We start from the raw sequence: 18,533 nt of genomic DNA on the forward strand, positions 1-18,533 counted from the left end.
AAACAATTTAACAGAGGCATCGAAAATTACTCTCAAATGATTTGTTCCATTACACAGGGTGAAGTTGGACCACCTGGGCCACCTGGTATACCAGGCTCTGTGGTAAGTACTTTTGTTTTCAGGGTACAGGGCAACTAGGGGGACAGCCTAGATAGGTGTTGTCATCAATGTAAGAGTTGCTTGAAGAGGAACTTCTTCAACTAGAGATCAGCAACTTGCGTGTAGTTTCCATTCTTAATGGATTTCCTGGGACACAGAGTGGTTAAATCACTTATCCATAGTCATGTAGCCAGTTGGTGGCAGAGGAAAAATTTGAACCCAGTTATTTCTGACTCCAGGTCCAATCCTCTGATGGTTGCTCCTACTGTTTCTTGTAATAAACCACAGACCCATGGAATCTTGGGCTCACAGAATCTTAAAAGTCGTATGGATTTATCTAGATCAAAAACCACCCATCCAGGAATTCCTGATAGGTTGGTCAATCAACATTGGCTTGAATGTTTTCAGTGACGAGGGCTTCATTGATATGGCAGAGGCTGCCCATTCCATTGCTTAACAAATTTGTTAGACAGTTCTTCCTTATGCTGAGCCTCAATCTACTTCCTTCTTACTACTATCAATTTACTTAGCTCAATTTCTACAAGTCCAGCAGGGAAAGGAATTAGGAGAAGAAGGGAGAAGGGGAAAAAACAAGTAGAGGAATCAATATCAAATTCAATATCAATCAATCAATAAATGCTTATTGAATGCCTACTATGTGCCAGGCACTGTCTATCAATAGAGGACCGTCCTGGAAGAAGTCATCAAGAACAAAGGCATAATGAGTTAATTTTAACCAGGAGGAAGTCAGGTAGAATGAGGAAAGAATGCAAAAGATTTCAGGCCATTTTGAAGTTCATTGTAGCACTGGGAAAACTCAAGACAAGATTTAGTAAAAGAGGAAGCAATACTATTTGCTAAAAAAGTAAGGAAAAGGGGTGGAGTTAGGAGCTAAACATTTAAATAGATGATATGGAGGATGATAGTCAATAAAATAAATGACCCAAAGGTTTTCCTTGTAGCAGTAAATGTCTACCTAAAATCAGATAAGATATAGTTGGAGTAGACCCAATCAACATGGTTTCTGAACTGCTTTCAACAGCTCTTTGCAACTTTAGGTTTGGGGAGAGTAGATGATGGTGAGTAATATCTAGGTTAGGTACTTTGGGGGCAGGGCCATTAGAAGGTCAAGGAGCCAGAGATTTAGGGTAAAGAAGAGATATCATTGAAATGGTTATGTGCTGAAGGAAGATTGTCAAAGTTAGGAATGGAAACCAGAAGAGGAATAAGAAACCATGAGAGCATTAAAGGGACCAAGGCAGTTGTTCATTTTGATTTGAGTACCTTTTGGTCTGGAATATATATGGTCATAAAAACAAGCCACAGGACAGTAGAAAAACATCCAGAAAAACCTAATTAATTCAGGTTACAATAAGAGCCAAGAGTAAGTGTTGGGAAAGGGAGGATGGGAAGCAGCAGAGGAGTGATCATGTGGATTGAATGGAGAAAACCCAAGTACACTTTGTTCATGGTGGATCTTGGGCATGCTTTGCATTTTGAAAAGAATGGTAAGCCCTTTGCCTCAATCTTTATCTTTCAGGTGCAGAAGGAGGGCCTGAAAGGAGAACAAGTAAGGAAAATTGTTATCTTACTCTTGTACATTATTTCTGTAAATGGAAAGGACCTGACAGTGTGGTTGACTCCATACCCTGAGCTGAGATATTGGTTCACAAAGATATGCATGCTCAGGATTAAAATGGAAATGGTTTAATCTGCCCTTGGGGGAAATGGGTTATTTTCATAATGGTAGAAATTCTAGCCCCAGAAAATAGTATCAGTAAAGGAGAATGACAGTATGTTAAGTCACCTTGACCTTGTCATTGGTTGAAAGGCATGTTTACTGACAGGGGCCTGATGCAGACAAGTGTCTTCAAAAATACATTTGGGGCACAAAGGAATCAAATGAACAAATCTTGCCTGGATTCTGTAAGCTCTGTTGGGCCCTGCTAAGTTTCTTCCTAGCTTCTTTTCAATAATGACCTTTCCCATCTAAGAGATCTAGATCTTGAAAGCTCTCTTCCTACCCCTATGTTGTTAATCCTGATTGTTATAATGTAGTACACTAAATACTTATTAAGTCTCTTAGTTATTTAGAGCACAGTACTTGGTGCTGGAGAAGTTGTAGAGTTTAGATTTTATTCCTGCTCTCAGGGAGTTAGCTGTCTAGTTGGCAGATAGGATAGCCCACACATATTTGTAATCCTACCTCTTCCTTCTTCAAGCCTCTGTACCAATGACCTTCTCAGTTTATGGGACCTAATATCTCTGGATTACACACTAGAATGGGGTTGTAATGGAGGAATGCCTAGAACCTATTCTTTACTATTTTGGGGGGGTAATTTTTACTTAATTTAATTTCTTATTGTTCTAACAGGGGGCTCCAGGACCACGAGGTCATCAGGGTCTACCTGGTCCTCCAGGAGCACCGGTAAGTCATTCAATTGCCTTTCATCCTGATCCAAACTTTAGCTTATATATGCATATTTCTATATAATTTTATTTCCTAACCAATTTCTGTTTAAAGAATGAGAGAGTTCATTACAAATCGTCAGTACAACAAACAAAAAAGATATTTATTAAACTCTTACCATATGCCAACTATTGCTCTAAGCACTTGGTATATGAACACAATGGCACAGCAGTCTCTGCTCTTAGGGAGTTTATATTCTGATCTATTATCCTCTTCTTTTTTATTAAAGACAGTGTCTTAGAAAGAATTTCAGACTTAAAATTAGAATATTTGGGATTGAATCTTTTCATCTGTGCTTACTAGTATTATGATCTTATATGTCACTTGTTTTTATCTATTAGGTGTCTTAGTCTCTGTCTGGAGTAGCTTGACCCCCCAGCAGTGTCAAGAAGCTCTTTCTGTATTTGCCTTTATAGAATCTCTTTATAGAATTAAAAGACATGAGAGTTGGAAAGGGCCTCAGACGTCACTCCTATTCATCTGAATAGCACTTCACTACTTCCTCTGTAGCTTTCATAGTTACAAAAAGCATTTGAACTAGACAATGAGGTGTTACTCCCATTTTATAGATGAAGATGCTGAAAGCAGAGGGGGTAAGAGGATTGTCCAGGGTCTCCTACCTAGCCATGGCCATACCCAGACCCAGAGCCAATCCCTCTTGACTTCTTCAAGGTTCTTTTCTTTACACCAAGATAACTATAGAATGAGATAGATAAAAATGAAGGCTAAGTTCCCCCCAATAGGCATCACTTAATAGTGAAATGGGAGTTTAGGTGAATATTTTGGATTAGGCTATCTTCGTATTACTCTAACCCAGAATTAGTGTGAGAGCATTGGTAAAATACCTCCCAGTCCTTCAGATCACTCAAGGACAAAACCATTTCCTCATTTGTCCACAGGTACCTTGCGAAGCACTTTGCGATTGCCTTTATTTAAATGAGTGATATGGTGACTCTGTAGACATATGTTCAGACTTTTTCTTGAGGAAGGCTAAGTGCAGATCTGTAAATCACTTCAGAGTTGATAAGAAAAGGTGAATGAATTAAATTTCTAAATAGTGTCCTGGGTGATTTTCATCTAATCAGGTCTCTGACTGATCTTCCCTCCCTTGTCCTTAGGTGAATTTATAAGAAAGAAGAAATCCCCAATAAAGACCAGCTGTCTAAGGCCCTAAGCAAAAAGTTACAAAGAACAGACTAGTGATTTCTGGTTACATTTTTAAAAGGGTTAACAATCATTCATTTAAGGAAGGCTTTACGTATGCCATGAGTGTGTTCATCCTTCATTGCCAAAGAAGACCCTGCCATCAGAGAAATAATGACATGACTTACACTTGACTTTGTTTTGAGTGAGGGAGGGCTGTGCAGGCCACCAGCCTCACTTCTCCTCCAGAGCCATCTGAATCCGGTGACCAGATATCCATCAGGATGAGTGGAGATGACTCAGGATGAGGCAGTTGGGGTTCAGTGACTTGCCCAAGGTCACACAGCTAGTGAGTGTTAAGTGTCTGAGATGAGATTTGAACTCAGGTCCTCCTGACTCCTGCACTGGCACTCTATCCACTGCACCACCTAGCTGCCCCTGTATGCCATGAAGTAAAAGTGTCAATATGTGATTCAGAGAATCAGTGACTGTAATAGTAGCTAATAGTAATCGCTCCCATTTGCAGCAACACTTTAAGAATATTATGTCACTTTTATCCTCACAACAAATCTCTGAGATAAGTTATTATTATCCCTATTTTACAGATGAGGAAACTGAGGCAAACGGAGATTTCAATGACTTGCCAAGAGTCGTACAGCTATTAAGCATCTGTGACCGTATTTGAAATTAGGTCCAAGTCCAGTAATCTATCCACTGCATCACTTTGCTGACCTTAAAAAAAAGTATGATCCAACCCCCTCTTTTTTTAACATGAGGAAACTGAGATCCAGAGAAAAGTGGCAGAGAGAACACTATTAAATCAGAAAATCCACTTCTGGTATTAACTACCTATTTGACCTTGGCCAATTTCTTTATACATCATAATATCATGAATCTAGAACTGTAAGGAACTTTCAAGGCCAGCTTGCCCAATATACCCATTTGACAGATGAGGAAAGTGAAGCCCAGGGATATAGAGTTGCCCAAGGTTATACACATAGTAGGTGGCAGAGGCGAGACTTGAACCCAACTTCTCTGACTTCTTTCTACTATACTAATTGCCTTTTAGGACCTTTTCTGAATCTATTTCCTCTTATTTATAATGTATAGTCTGGGCAAAGAGGGAGGGGCAGGCAGAATTGCTGACCTTACGTTCCCGAAATATATCCTTTGCAGTTGTACTTCTTCTTTCCCCATACTGGTCCCTCTATCTAGAATATTCCCCCACCTCAACCTGCTCCATGTTTACCTATCCTTCAAAGCTTACCTCAAATGCCATCTCCATGAGGAAAACTAATCTGGTGCCTTCAATTTATAATGATCTTTGTTTTTGTTTTTTTTTTCCCTTTTTAAAAATTTATTTATTTATTTAACTTTTAACATTCATTTTCACAAAATTTTGGGTTCCACATTTTCTCCCCTTTTGTCCCCTCCCTCCACCCCAAAACACTGAGCATTCTAATTGCCCCTATCATCAATCTGCTCTCTCTTCTACCATCCCTCTCTGCCCTTGTCTCCATCTTCTCTTTTGTCCTGTAGGGCCAAATAACTTTCTATACCCCTTTACCTGTATTTCTTATTTCCTAGTAGCAAGAACAGTACTCGACAGTTGTTCCTAAAACTTTGAGTTCCAACTTCTCTTCCTCCCTCCCTCCCCACCCCCACCCTTTGGAAGGCAAGCAATTCAATATAGGCCATGTCTGTGTAGTTTTGCAAATGACTTCCATAATAGTTGTGTTGTATAAGACTAACTATATTTCCCTCCATCCTATCCTGTCCCCCATTACTTCTATTCTCTCTTTTGATCCTGTCCCTCCCCATGAGTGTTGACCTCAAATTGCTCGCTCCTCCCCATGCCCTCCCTTCCATCATCCCCCCCACCCTGCTTATCCCCTTATCCTCCACTTTCCTGTATTGTAATATAGGTTTTCATACCAAAATGAGTGTGCATTTTATTCCTTCCTTTAGGAATGTGATGAGAGTAAACTTCATGTTTTTCTCTCACCTCCCCTCTTTATCCCTCCACTAATAAGTCTTTTGCTTGCCTCTTTTATGAGAGATAATTTGCCCCATTCCATTTCTCCCTTTCTCCTCCCAATATATTTCTCTCTCACTGCTTGATTTCATTTTTTTAAGATATGATCCCATCCTCTTCAATTCACTCTGTGCACACTGTCTCTATGTGTGTGTGTGTGCGTGTGTGTGTGCATATGTGTGTGTGTAATCCCACCCAGTACCCAGATACTGAAAAGTTTCAAGAGTTACAAATATTGTCTTTCCATGTAGGAATGTAAACAGTTCAACTTTAGTAAGTCCCTTATGATTTCTCTTTGCTGTTTACCTTTTCATGCTTCTCTTCATTCTTGTGTTTGAAAGTCAGATTTTCTTTTCAGCTCTGGTCTTTTCATCAAGAATGCTTGAAAGTCCTCTATTTCATTGAAAGACCAATTTTTCCCCTGAAGTATTATACTCAGTTTTGCTGGGTAGGTGATTCTTGATTTTAGTCCTAGTTCCTTTGATTTCTGGAATATCCTATTCCATGCCCTTCGATCCCTTAATGTAGAAGCTGCTAGATCTTGTGTTATCCTGATTGTATTTCCACAATACTTGAATTGCTTTTTTCTAGCTGCTTGCAATATTTTCTCCTTGACCTGGGAACTCTGGAATTTGGCCACAATGTTCCTAGGAGTTTCTCTTTTTGGATCTCTTTCAGGCGATGATCTGTGGATTCCTTGAATACTTATTTTGCCCTCTGGTTCTAGAATCTCAAGGCAGTTTTCCTTGATAATTTCATGAAAGATGATGTCTAGGCTCTTCTTTTGATCATGGCTTTCAGGTAGTCCCATAATTTTTAAATTGTCTCTCCTGGATCTATTTTCCAGGTCAGTTGTTTTTCCAATGAGATATTTCACATTTTCTTCCAGTTTTTCATTCTTTTGGTTTTGTTTTGTGATTTCTTGGTTTCTCATAAAGTCATTGGCCTCAATCTGTTCCATTCTAATTTTGAAAGAACTATTTTCTTCAGTGAACTTTTGAACCTCCTTTTCCATTTGTCTAATTCTGCTTTTGAAAGCATTCTTCTCCTCATTGGCTTTTTGAACCTCTTTTGCCAATTGAGTTAGCCTATTTTTCAAGGTGTTATTTTCTTCAGCATTTTTTTGGGTCTCCTTTAGCAGGGTGTTTACTTGCTTTTCATGCTTTGCTTGCATGTCTCTCATTTCTCTTCCCAGTTTTTCCTCCACCTCTCTAACTTGATTTTCAAAATTCTTTTTGAGCTCTTCCATGGCCTGAGCCCATTGGGTGGGCTGGGATACAGAAGCCTTGACTTCTGTGTCTTTCCCTGATGGTAAGCATTGTTCTTCCTTATCAGAAAGGAAGGGAGGAAATACCTGTTCACCAAGAAAGTAACCTTCTATAGTCTTATTTTTTTTCCCCTTTTCTGGGCATTTTCACAGCCAGTGACTTGACTTCTGAATATTCTCTTCACACCCACTTTGCCTCCAGATTCTCCCAGCCAGTGCTTGGGGTCTGAAATTCAAATGCTGCTTCCCAGCCTCAGGGCTTTTGGCGGGGGGAGGGCTGCTATTCAGTGTGAGGTTAAGTTCGGGCGCTCAGGTGGGGGCAAGACTGCCTCATGGGGCTCAGTTCCCTCAAAGGGTTTATGCAGAGACCTTCAACAATGGATCAGGGGTCCTGTGTGCTTGGGGAACCCTGGTCTGCTCCCGCCTCCACTGCTGCCTCCTGAATGGGCCTGAGGTATGGGGGCACCCCATTCCTCTCTCGGCAAGCCGAGAAGACCCTCTCACCAACCTTTGGGGCCCGTGGTTGGAGGGACCCACACGGCCACTGGAGATTCTGTCCCTGAAGCGGATCCGCAGTGCAGTGGACCTTTGGTGTCTGTTTTCAGGGCTCTCTGGAATAGAAATCTCATCTGCTCTGTTGTTCTGTGGCTTCTGCTGCTCCAGAATTTGTTGGGAGTTCTTTTTTACAGATATTTTATGGGCTGTGGGTTTGGAGCTAGCGTATGTATGTCTTTCTACTCCACCATCTTGGCTCCGCCCCTGATCTTTGTTTCATTAAACTTTAATTTGCTTATTTTATGCATATGCTCTTATCCAATTCTACCTTGTATCATATTTCATTTTAAACTATCTTCAAATTCTGTGAAAACTTGTGTGAACTTTCTGATGACATTGGCTATCATGTATTTATGTTTTCATTTGCCAAAGAGCCTGGCAATGTAAGACCCATACTAAATAGTAATGAAGTACTTTTTTGAATGAATGAATGAATGGAGCAAAGGGATCATTTCACTTGACAATATGATCATATGTTTAGAGATGAAAAGAGCCTCAAAGATCAGGTAGTATAATCTAGTCATTTTACAGGCAAGAAAACTGAAGCTCGACAGGGTTAATTGACTTATCCAGAATCACAGATGGTAAATGGCAGACCTTTCATTTGAACCCAATTTCTTTTAAAATAAATGGTTTCTATTGGTTTCCACTATTTAAAATAAGATTTTAATTTGTTAATTTGGAAATTTCCATCCCTTCCTGTGACATTAGATGAAATTTGGTTGTTAGATAAGATAATCTAACCAACTGGTTCACTAGGATTATAAAAATTTACTTTAGAATAAATTAATTAATAAATAAACAATCTTCAGCATGCACAGATGGCCAGATATCTGAGACAGTTGGCAATTTCTCATTGAAGAGTAGATTTGGAGTCAGAGAATCTGAGTTTAAAACCAGATCTACCATTTGCTACTTTTGTGACTATAGAATGATCACTTCACCTTCTCAGTTTCTTCATATGTAGAATGAAGGCATTTAATTAAATACCCATTTAGATGGATATAATAGATGATCATCAATACCCAATGCCTTTTAATCCTTTGATTTTATTGCATAACCTCAAATTCTGTCTTTGGGGTATAGTAATTATCTCAAAGCATGCTTAAAAATGAATGCCTGAAAACTAGGTAACTGGGAAGAGTATGAGTGCCCCTCCACAACCTGTGCCTAGCCCTTAAGACAGTAATTACAAAGGACAGAGAAAAAGTAAATATCCCCTATGACACCTGCCTCTACCACCATGCCTTTATTGTCACAATTACTGCCAGTTTTCTTTTCTCTTTTCCCAAATACCATGACAAATGGACACCTGCTTATAAGGCTGAGTTTCAAATACAACACATATCGATTGAAAGGAACTCTAGGATAAGTGAGAATCACTGAGTCTCTCAGTTAGAAAAGATCTCAGAGGTAAACATCACATTGTAGAAAGATCATAAGACTTTTGATCAGGAGAGACTTGGATTCAATTCTGATACTTTGCATCTGACTGTGCATGATGGGGAAAAAAGTTTCAAACTCAACTGTTTGAGAACTGCTATTATTTGAAATGTTTTTTTCCTGGGTTTTTTTTTTTGGAGGGGAAACACAGTGAAGCATCTGAACACAATGGGTAGAATCCTCCATACTCCCTCTGTGGAGACATCCATCTTTCAGTTCTGTCCTCCACCCTGGCATGATTATGTGACTTTGTCCCTGTGTGACCCAGGGAAAATCATTTAACCTTTCTAAGCCTCAATTTCTTGATCTATAACATGATAATAATACATGTAGTATCTATCTCATAGGGTAGTTGGGAGGCTGCAATGAAATAACAAATGTGATGTGCCTTGAAAAGTTTAGAGAGTTATAAAAATGTAAGTTGTAGTTATCTAGTTGAACATACACCTCTGTAGGAATTCCTTTTTATACCGTCCCTCATAAGTGATCATCCAACATCTTCTTGAAGACCAAGACCTCCAGGAAAAACAAACTCACCAACTCATTCCCATGCTCAAAAATCTCAGTGATTTCAATAGCCTGCTATTTGAAACCTTTACAATATGACTCCCACTTAATTTTTCCATACTGTTTTATATCATTCACTTTCATGCACCTCATGCTTCAGCCCATCTGACCTTCTGCATGTTCTCTGAACTTAATATTCTATCTCCCACCTCTGTTCTGGAATACACTCCCTCCTTAACTGGACTTCTCTGAATACCTTACTTCCTTCAAGTTCAGGTGTCATTTCCTACCTGAAGCCTTTCCTAATCTCTGCAGTTGTCTATACTATTTCCTTCTTCCAATTATTCTGTATTTACTTTATATGCCTGTGTTGCCTCCTGCCCCAACCACACGCTTAACAGAAACTCTTAGAGATAGTGCTAATTTTTGTTTTGTCTTTATATCCTCTGTATAATTTTTTGTTAAATGAAACATCTCTTTTTGTTAGGGAAATTCCCCCACCCCTTGTATGAAGCAGATATTTTATCTCTGTGCAATTTTTTACCTGTTGTTCCTAGTTCTGGCTCCTAGCCCCAGGTGGATAAATCCCCTTTTCATGTTAGTCCCTCCAGTACTTGAAAGGAGTTGTCCCTCCTTCTTTGCTTCTTTAGGCTAAAAAGCACCAATTTCTTCATCCAATCATTCTCTATTCCTAGTCCTTTCCCCACTAGTTTTTAGTGTTCTTCCTAAAATGAATTCTGAACTGAACACACTACTTCAGATATGATCTGATGTATTTAGGATGACTCTACTTTTCCTTCTTGGGATGGATATTCTGCCATCCTTCATGAAACTCCACATTTAGCTTTAATTCCATGAAAACTTCATGATCTTTTTGATATGAACAGTTTTTTGTCTGGGAGTCCATGATCCTCTAATTGATTATTTGAACCCAAGAGTAGAACTTAAATTTATCTCTTAAATTTTATTTTGTTAATGCCTTGGTATTCAGTTTTCTCATTTACAACAGGATGGCATTTACTTGTCTATTCAGGACTGAAATGTTGAAGAACAAAAATAAAATCAAATGTGACTTCAAAACACACACACACATAGTGTTTGTATATATGTGTATATGCATGTACATATATATGTATGGATAATTATAAATATATATTCCTTATTTATTTTTTTCTTGTTATTTCCTATTTTGTTTCCTAAAGGGTCCAGTGGGTCCTGAAGGTAAAGAGGGACTTCCTGGTTCTCAAGGCCAGCGAGTAAGTTGATCAACTACTTTTAATTGTGCTTCCCTCCCTCTGCCCCAACATGATCCACATCATGGGTCCATTTTAAGAAGCTTCCCATGGGAGAATGGTGCTGATATTAATGCAGAACTAGAAATCCTTGAATAAAAGCACATGTGCTCTGTTGGTATCAAGAGGTTTTTTTTCCTTTCTTCTTTTCATTAAGGAATTGAAAATGTTGCCTAAGGAAAATATGATGAATCAGAAGTGTCATGATATAGTGTGTTGATGTTATAGGATTTAGTCCCATCCCATTGGCTGCTGATCTTCACATACTAGGGATTTACTCTGATATTTATAAGCTGTGTGACATTCAACAAGTTCAGTCTTACCCTTCTCTTAGCACTTAACATACATAGCTTTCTATGCTATTTATCTTTTTAATGTATGCAGATGTATAAATTTATAGTATTCTAAAACCAGAGGATACCCTAAAGATGATCATTTTATAGATAAGGACATGGAAAGTCAGAGTACAGAAGTGACTTGTCCAAAGGTACACATGAGATACTGAGACTTGAACCCAGGTCACTTGAATCCTAACCCAGACCTTTTTCAGTTATACCACCTCCCTTTTTGCTCTATTATTTAAACAATTTCTACATTCATTCAGTAGATAGTCACATAATAGGCTAACTTGCATCTGTAGCAGTAGCTAAAACAATGTCCTTGCAAAAAAAAAAATTCTTGTAAATGCTTGTTGATGTTGAAGCTAATGGTGCCAGAACAGACAGAAGCACATATAAGCTATATTATTTGTATATCAGGCCTTTTGAATTTCAAATCAACAAGTATTTTTGTCTTAAGGGTGTTTAAGGCTTCCTTCCCTTCATAAATAGGAGTCAGTCTAGGGAACAGCATGCTTTGAAAAATGTGGAGAGTGTCATACTTCCCAGAGAGAGGACAGGGCTGAGAGGCCAAGTACTGGCCCTGGCTCTGTCATCAACTCACCATGATGACATGGGTAAGTCATTTAACCTCTCTCTGTCTCAGTTTTTTTTTTTTGAGATAAAGCAAAAATAAACTTTTTTAAAAACAGTGATGACCTAGGAATACCGTGTAGGAGAGGGCTGAAACATTTTGTACCAAGAATTTTGAATATTTATTTTCTACCCAAACCCACAACCCTACTTTACAATTTTTCTTAGGCTCCTAAAATGCAAATCTTCGATCTGTATAAGAATGAATCACATTTTACTTTGACTCAGGTTGGTATTGTGCTATAGAAAAATTACTTTAGTCACTATGATATCAGTTGAAACAGGTATTATGATTTGTTAATCATACAATACGAATAAAAATACAATACAATATAAATAAAAATGGGTAAAACACCTTGAGTTTATAATTTACTGATAAAGGAAAAAATATTAGAAACAAACTATATTTGCCCACATGTTCATGATTGGATTTGAAAGTTCTAGATGAGAGAGTTGTATTAGTTTCTGCAGAGTATTGACTAACTAGATCACCATTATAGCTACCAGTAAGATATTTGAAAAATTATCAGTCACAAACATGAGCATATCTGTTACTGGGAGTGCTGGTCTGCCTAGGTTCAGAGAGGCTCATCACCAGGTCATGGTCACAGGATGATTAGTTTTTTAGTTATAAGTGTATGTGAAAATTATATGCCAAGTTCATGAATCCCAGGCTAAGACTCCTTGATTTAGTCCAACTCTTATGTCAAATAAGAACATCCTCTGCAGCACCCACAGCTGGTGGCTATTCACCCTCAAGCCAGACAACCACCAGTAATAACTATTGCATTCCACTGGTGACAGTTTCACTTACTATTTCTATTCTGCTTGCTAAAAATTCCTTCCCACTTAGCAGAGACAGGTAGCATATGCTAATAAGTCTGGCTGCAAAAGACTTGGGGGCTTTGGTGGACTGTAAACTTGATATCAATCAGCAGTGTGATATGGCAGCTGTGAAAGCTAATGCAATCTGAAAGTACAGTGAGAGGTATAGGAACAAGATGATAATCTCTCTATTGTAGTAGTACTACATCTGAACTATTGTTTTTAGCTTTGTGTATTATAGTTTGGAAGGTAATTGATTACCTGGAGGGGATAGGGTCATAGATTTCTTGAAACAGAGCTAGAAGGGACTTTAGAGACTATCCTCCACATGTTAGATGAAAAAGTGACCTACTCACCACCACACAAGATTTTAAATGAAAAGTGCACAGGAGCACCCAGGTCCTCTGACATTGTGGCCTTTTTTTTTCCCTTGTTTTATTTTTTCCCATTGTGTACCTGTTCTCCAGAGTACATTTTTTTAAAAAAAAGTTTCATTTTTTAACATTACTATCACATTACTATTACTCCTTAGTGATGATCCCTAGACTCCGATAGAAACTACCCTTGTAATAGAAAAGTACAGGTAAGCAAAACATACCAACACATTGGTGATAGTTGATAACATACATTTTATCCTGTACCTCTCATCTACTGCCAGCCTGTCAAGAGTAATGACATGAATGTATTTTGCTATCAGTCCACCGTAATGCATCGAATAGAATTTTGAGCTCTTTCTATGTTGCTTTCCTTTAAAGTATTGTATACATTGTTCTCTGTATTCTGTTTATTTAATTCAAAACACATTTTAAACACATCAGTTGCCTCAGATTTCATCTCCCTTGTCTAGTGCTGGGAGATGATTGTAGAGACTCAAACTAATTAGGGTTGTTGTTTAGGGCATGTCATCTACCTACACACAAGAGAGAAGATGTTTAGATTTTTCTTCCTTCACCTCTCTTGAACTGTAGAAGGACTGTAGAACATTTAGCATGTCCCATGATTTGCTGACTGTGAGAGGAAGGAGCTGAGCCTTATTGTTTTCCAGAGAATCTGAGACTACAGTTTTATATTCTGTAGGAATATATATATAATATATGTAATATACATATATATAATATATAAGAGGAAGAAGCATAAGAGTTTTCATTAAGGCCTTAAACTGTGAATACAAGTGTACTTTTCCAAGGATAGACTAAGAGGAGATCAGGGAAAATCTGTAATCGTGACCTCATTTCTCTCTCTACATTATCTCCCCTGGTGATTCTAATCCACTCCTACAGTAAAAACTAATCAATGCTCAGGATGAGCCAAATAAACTGTTAAAGAAAGAGATCATCTTGTATGATGCATGATTTGCAAGTAAGAGAAAGTCTTCAAAACTCTCCTCTTATCTTCGTCTTACCACAACAGAGGTTTCCTTCAGCTCTGAGTCCACAGTCCTATGATTGTTTACCAGGAAGGGATTTGGACATTGGTTAGTGATACCTTCAAAGGTCTATAGAACTGCAATTTTCTGAATAATGGAAGTAGTGGTATAGTTAAACATCTGTTGTTTTGGTAGAAGCATCATGTAGAATAGGACGTATTTTGGTTTGGGGGTTAGAGAATCTGGTTTTGCATTCCAGCTTTAATATTTATTACTTGTTGAACTTAGGCAAATTGCTTTTTATCTTTCTCATATGTAGATGAAGTGAATGTATTTGGATTATAGTGTCTGAGGTCCTTTCCAGATTTAAATCTATGAACCCACGAAATGGACATGACATTTCCATCATTAAGAATTACTTTTTAATTACTTCTTCATTACTTTGAACTAACAAAATGAGATGAGATGAGACCCTCAATAAAAGCATTTTCTCACACATCAACTATTTCTAAATGCTTTAGCCTAACATCCTCTTTGCCATCATCAGTGACTACCTCTCACTTTGCTTAAATGTACCTACTAGACTCTCCATGTGGGCCCCTTGAGGGAAGGGACTGTGTATATGTATGTAAATGTGTGTATGTGTATACACACATATGTATACACACATAAACATATAAAGATATATATATAAATCCATAATCTATATGTAGAGAAAAGTTTAATATATGTACATTATATATATATATATATAGTATATATGTTTTATATAGTCTATACTCTTATCTTTCTCTAACAGATACACACACACACACACACACACACACACACACACACACACACACCCTTCTTCCCTCAAGGAGCCTAAATTATACTGGTGGGTAGGAGAGAATGCACAAAGAGGAAAAGTGAAAGTCATTGAAGAGGGCAAAGAGCTTATTAAACCAAGCTTAGTAGGAATATTTGAAGTAGCAGCAAATACCTAGGAGCTGTGGGTGAGGGGAGAGAAATAGGAGAATATAGGAGTGCCATTTTCCATTTAAGATTTAAAGCTAAAAGGCTATCAAAGACCATCTATGTTCTATTCCAAACTTTTGTCCACAAATGAGGAAACAACTGATGCTCAGGGGGGCAAAGGCAATACGCCCAAGTTCACAGAAGCAACATGTTTTGAAGCTGTATTCAAACCCAGGCCTCTTTAAACCCAAATGCTTTTCATTGTGTATGTTGCCTGTCCCCAAAGAAGAGAAGCTTAAGTAGACCATTCCCCTTTCTATTATTCAGATAACTGCAGTTGTACATTGCCTTTATATTCATATGTATGTATAGATAGGTAAAAGATAGATAGATAGATAGATAGATAGATAGATAGATAGATAGATAGATAGATAGATAGATAGATAGATAGATACTTTCCCCTAGTGACAAAAAAATGTTTGATAATAAAGAGTATGCACTGACCAGGATGGTGAGTAGGATTTCAATTCCACTTCTCTCCCTGTACTCTTCCTCTGACCTCTTCCTCATCTTTGAATTGGAGCATCCATGGTTTTAGGAGTCTATTTTGTCATTAATCCAGTTTCCCTCTCTGTCTCTGTGTTGACCAGGCTCCATAAGGGAGCAGACTTTTTTGGAACTGTGAAATGAAGCATTGTCTTCACCCTCATATTTTGTTCTCTAAGGGCAGTATGTTGGATCTCTGAGACTGCCTTATACTGGAAAGTTGCCCCAGTAAGCCACAAGTAACTCCCCCTCCCCTGAGAAGAGAAAGGGGCTCGTTGTGTATGGTCTGAGAATAGAGTTTTCTACATCCCTTCTCATCACTACGATACTCCCTGAAGGGTGGGCAGCTTTTCTTGTCAACTTGCCCTTGCTCTTTGTCTCATGATAAAGCTCTCTTCATATGGATAGCAAATTCCCAAGTACATATACATGCATGCATACATACATGCACACATATATGTGTAGGCATACATGTGTGTGTACACACATGTATACATGGGTGTGTTACATTGTGCATGTCTATGTATATATTCATGCAAGTGTGTATATACACGTACATAGATGCATATGAATGTACATATTCACACATAGATACATATTGTATGTATATGTGTATGTGTGCATATATACACATGCATATGCATGCATATGTATAGTGGATACTGAATAAATGTTGATGAGCTTCTAAAATCTGAAAGCCGAAAGACTTTGAAGCTTATCCATACTTGAATATAAATTCTTCTGCTATATTATGGATAAATAGTTATAGTTATAAAGCCTTACATGGGGGGACCTGTTCTGAAATTGGGTGAAAGCCAAACACCAACATGTTATTAGTTGGTACTTTTAAAAAAATGTCTATTTCTGTAATTCACATAATCTCAGCTTTATTGCTACATTTAGAATTGGACCATTGCAAGCATTAATTTTCATAGTAGTTAATTGGGTGGAAAAAATACAGTTTATAGAAATTTGCCACACAGCTATTATCTGAAATTATAACTAAAAAAACAGCATTAAACATTATTAATGCAAAAAAGCGTGAATATCAAAAATACTACTTTCTTTTTATTTAGTTCAACTGCTTTATTTTCTAAAAGGGGAGATAGTAGCTAAGTGATTTAGCTAAAGTAAGGTAGAAGAATTAGCAGAAGTGAAACTGGAACCTAGACGTCTTCTGCATCAAAGTTCTGTCCTTTTCACAACACCATGCTGACTCTATAAATGAATACATTGTCCTTAATGATCAATTTGCAGCCTAAAACATTGCTTCCTGACACTTTGGGGTCTAGGACTCACATCTCACCCTTGCAAATGATTCCTTCCTGTGGATAGATCATAGACTTGTCTATTGGTCTTACTTTTAGAGTACATTATGGAAAATTGGGACAGTTGTCTTTGTCTCTGAGATTTGCACAATTAGAAATCAATTCAAGGAAGGAGCTAGGCAGATGGTGATAGTCTCTTCAAAAAAGACTTAAAACAACACTGCATGTGATGAGATCCCATATTTTGAAGGAGTTTGAAATATTGAAAAGGAAAATATATTTGAAGTTTGGAGATCTGGTTTTGAATTCTAACTCTGACACTTCTTAGCTATGTGCCTTCTTATAAATGCACAATCTTAGTTGGAAAGTACCATGGAAGTCAAGCAGTCCAGTACATAAGCAAACAGGAGTATCCTTTATGAAACTAAGAGCACATGGTCATGCAGCATATGCTTAAAGACCTTCAAAGATGGGGTACTCGCTACTTCCTGAGGTAGCCTATTACACTTTTAGGAAGTGTTTTGTTGTCAGGAAGTTTTTTGTTTGTTTTTGGTTTTTGTTTTTCCTGATGACATTAAGCCTAAATCTTTCTATCTGCAGCTTCTACTCATTGCTTCTAGTTCTATCTTCTGAGCCCATAGAGAACATATTTTTTGTCTCTTCCACGTAACAGGCCAAGATATTTGACCTTAGTTCTGATGTCCTAACTTTTCTCTTTGTAAGCTTAATATTCCCAGTTCCTTCAACTAGTCATCAGATAGCATGATCATTGACACTCTCACTATGCCAGTCATCTTCATATTATGGATAAGTTCCTGCTTGTCAATATCGTTCCTAAAACATGGTATCTAGAATGAAACACAATAAAATAGATTTGGTCCGACCAAAGGCAGAAGATAGTTGCACTTTCTCTTCCTAGTCCTGAAAGCTATGTATGTTAATACAGTGAAAGATTACAGCAGCTATTTTGACTCCTTCACTTTTATTGACTCATATTGAATTTGAAATCTACTAGAACTTTGCAGCCTTTTTTCACGTGAACCATTGTACATTCACCTTTCCCTTCAATCCATAATTGTAAAGGTGATTTTTTTAATCTCATGTGTAGTACTTTAACATCATTCCAACTACAGATTATCTTCTTAGATTCAACTAATCATTCTAACCTGTCAAGATCTTTTTGAATCCTCCTGATTCCATCATCTAATGAATTTTGTTACTCTTCCTGCCAGCATCATGTTATCTGAAAATCTTACAAGTATGCCAGCTGTCTTTGAAAAAAACACAGAGCCAGGGATGAATCCCTAGACATCCCTCTCCATGCTGACATTATTTTTGCCTAATCATTGAATTTAACCATTCAATCAGTCAATTTCCACATAACTATAATATCTTCTAGCCGATGATAATTCATCTTGTCTACAAGACAATTGTAAATAACCTTATCAAAAGCTGTACTGGAATCCAAGTTGACTGTGTCTACACAATCCTCTGACTAGTGTAGACACTCTCTCAGAAAAGAAATGGAATTTATCTGATATGACCTTTTCCTGATGAAACCATGCTGGATCTTTTTGGGAAGATACAAGCCAAAAAAAAATTGTTTAGTGGCTTCAGGAAACAGGATAACATAATCAAAGTTTTAGGATTGTATAGGGTTGTAGACATCATCTTTTTCAAATCTTTCATTTTACAAGTGAACTGAAGATATATGCCTGAGGTCATGCAGCTGGTATACAGTAGTGATGGGAATTGAAATAAAATCATCTGATTCCAAATCCACGTTTTA

At 37.7% G+C, this 18,533-nt stretch overlaps 1 protein-coding gene across 1 annotated transcript in view; it reads left to right on the top strand.

Annotated features, from left to right (window-relative positions):
* COL22A1 (collagen type XXII alpha 1 chain) overlaps window positions 1–18,533 on the top strand; it is a 627,027-nt gene that overhangs the window by 343,519 nt on the left and 264,975 nt on the right. The window contains exons 20-23 of the mRNA XM_072602989.1: window positions 58–102; window positions 1,640–1,669; window positions 2,474–2,527; window positions 10,722–10,775. Coding sequence (XP_072459090.1) covers window positions 58–102; window positions 1,640–1,669; window positions 2,474–2,527; window positions 10,722–10,775 — 183 coding nt within the window. The remainder of the gene's footprint in view (window positions 1–57; window positions 103–1,639; window positions 1,670–2,473; window positions 2,528–10,721; window positions 10,776–18,533) is intronic.

Source organism: Notamacropus eugenii, chromosome 4 (genome assembly GCF_028372415.1).
Source record: "Notamacropus eugenii isolate mMacEug1 chromosome 4, mMacEug1.pri_v2, whole genome shotgun sequence".
NCBI classification, from domain to species: Eukaryota; Metazoa; Chordata; class Mammalia; order Diprotodontia; family Macropodidae; genus Notamacropus; species Notamacropus eugenii.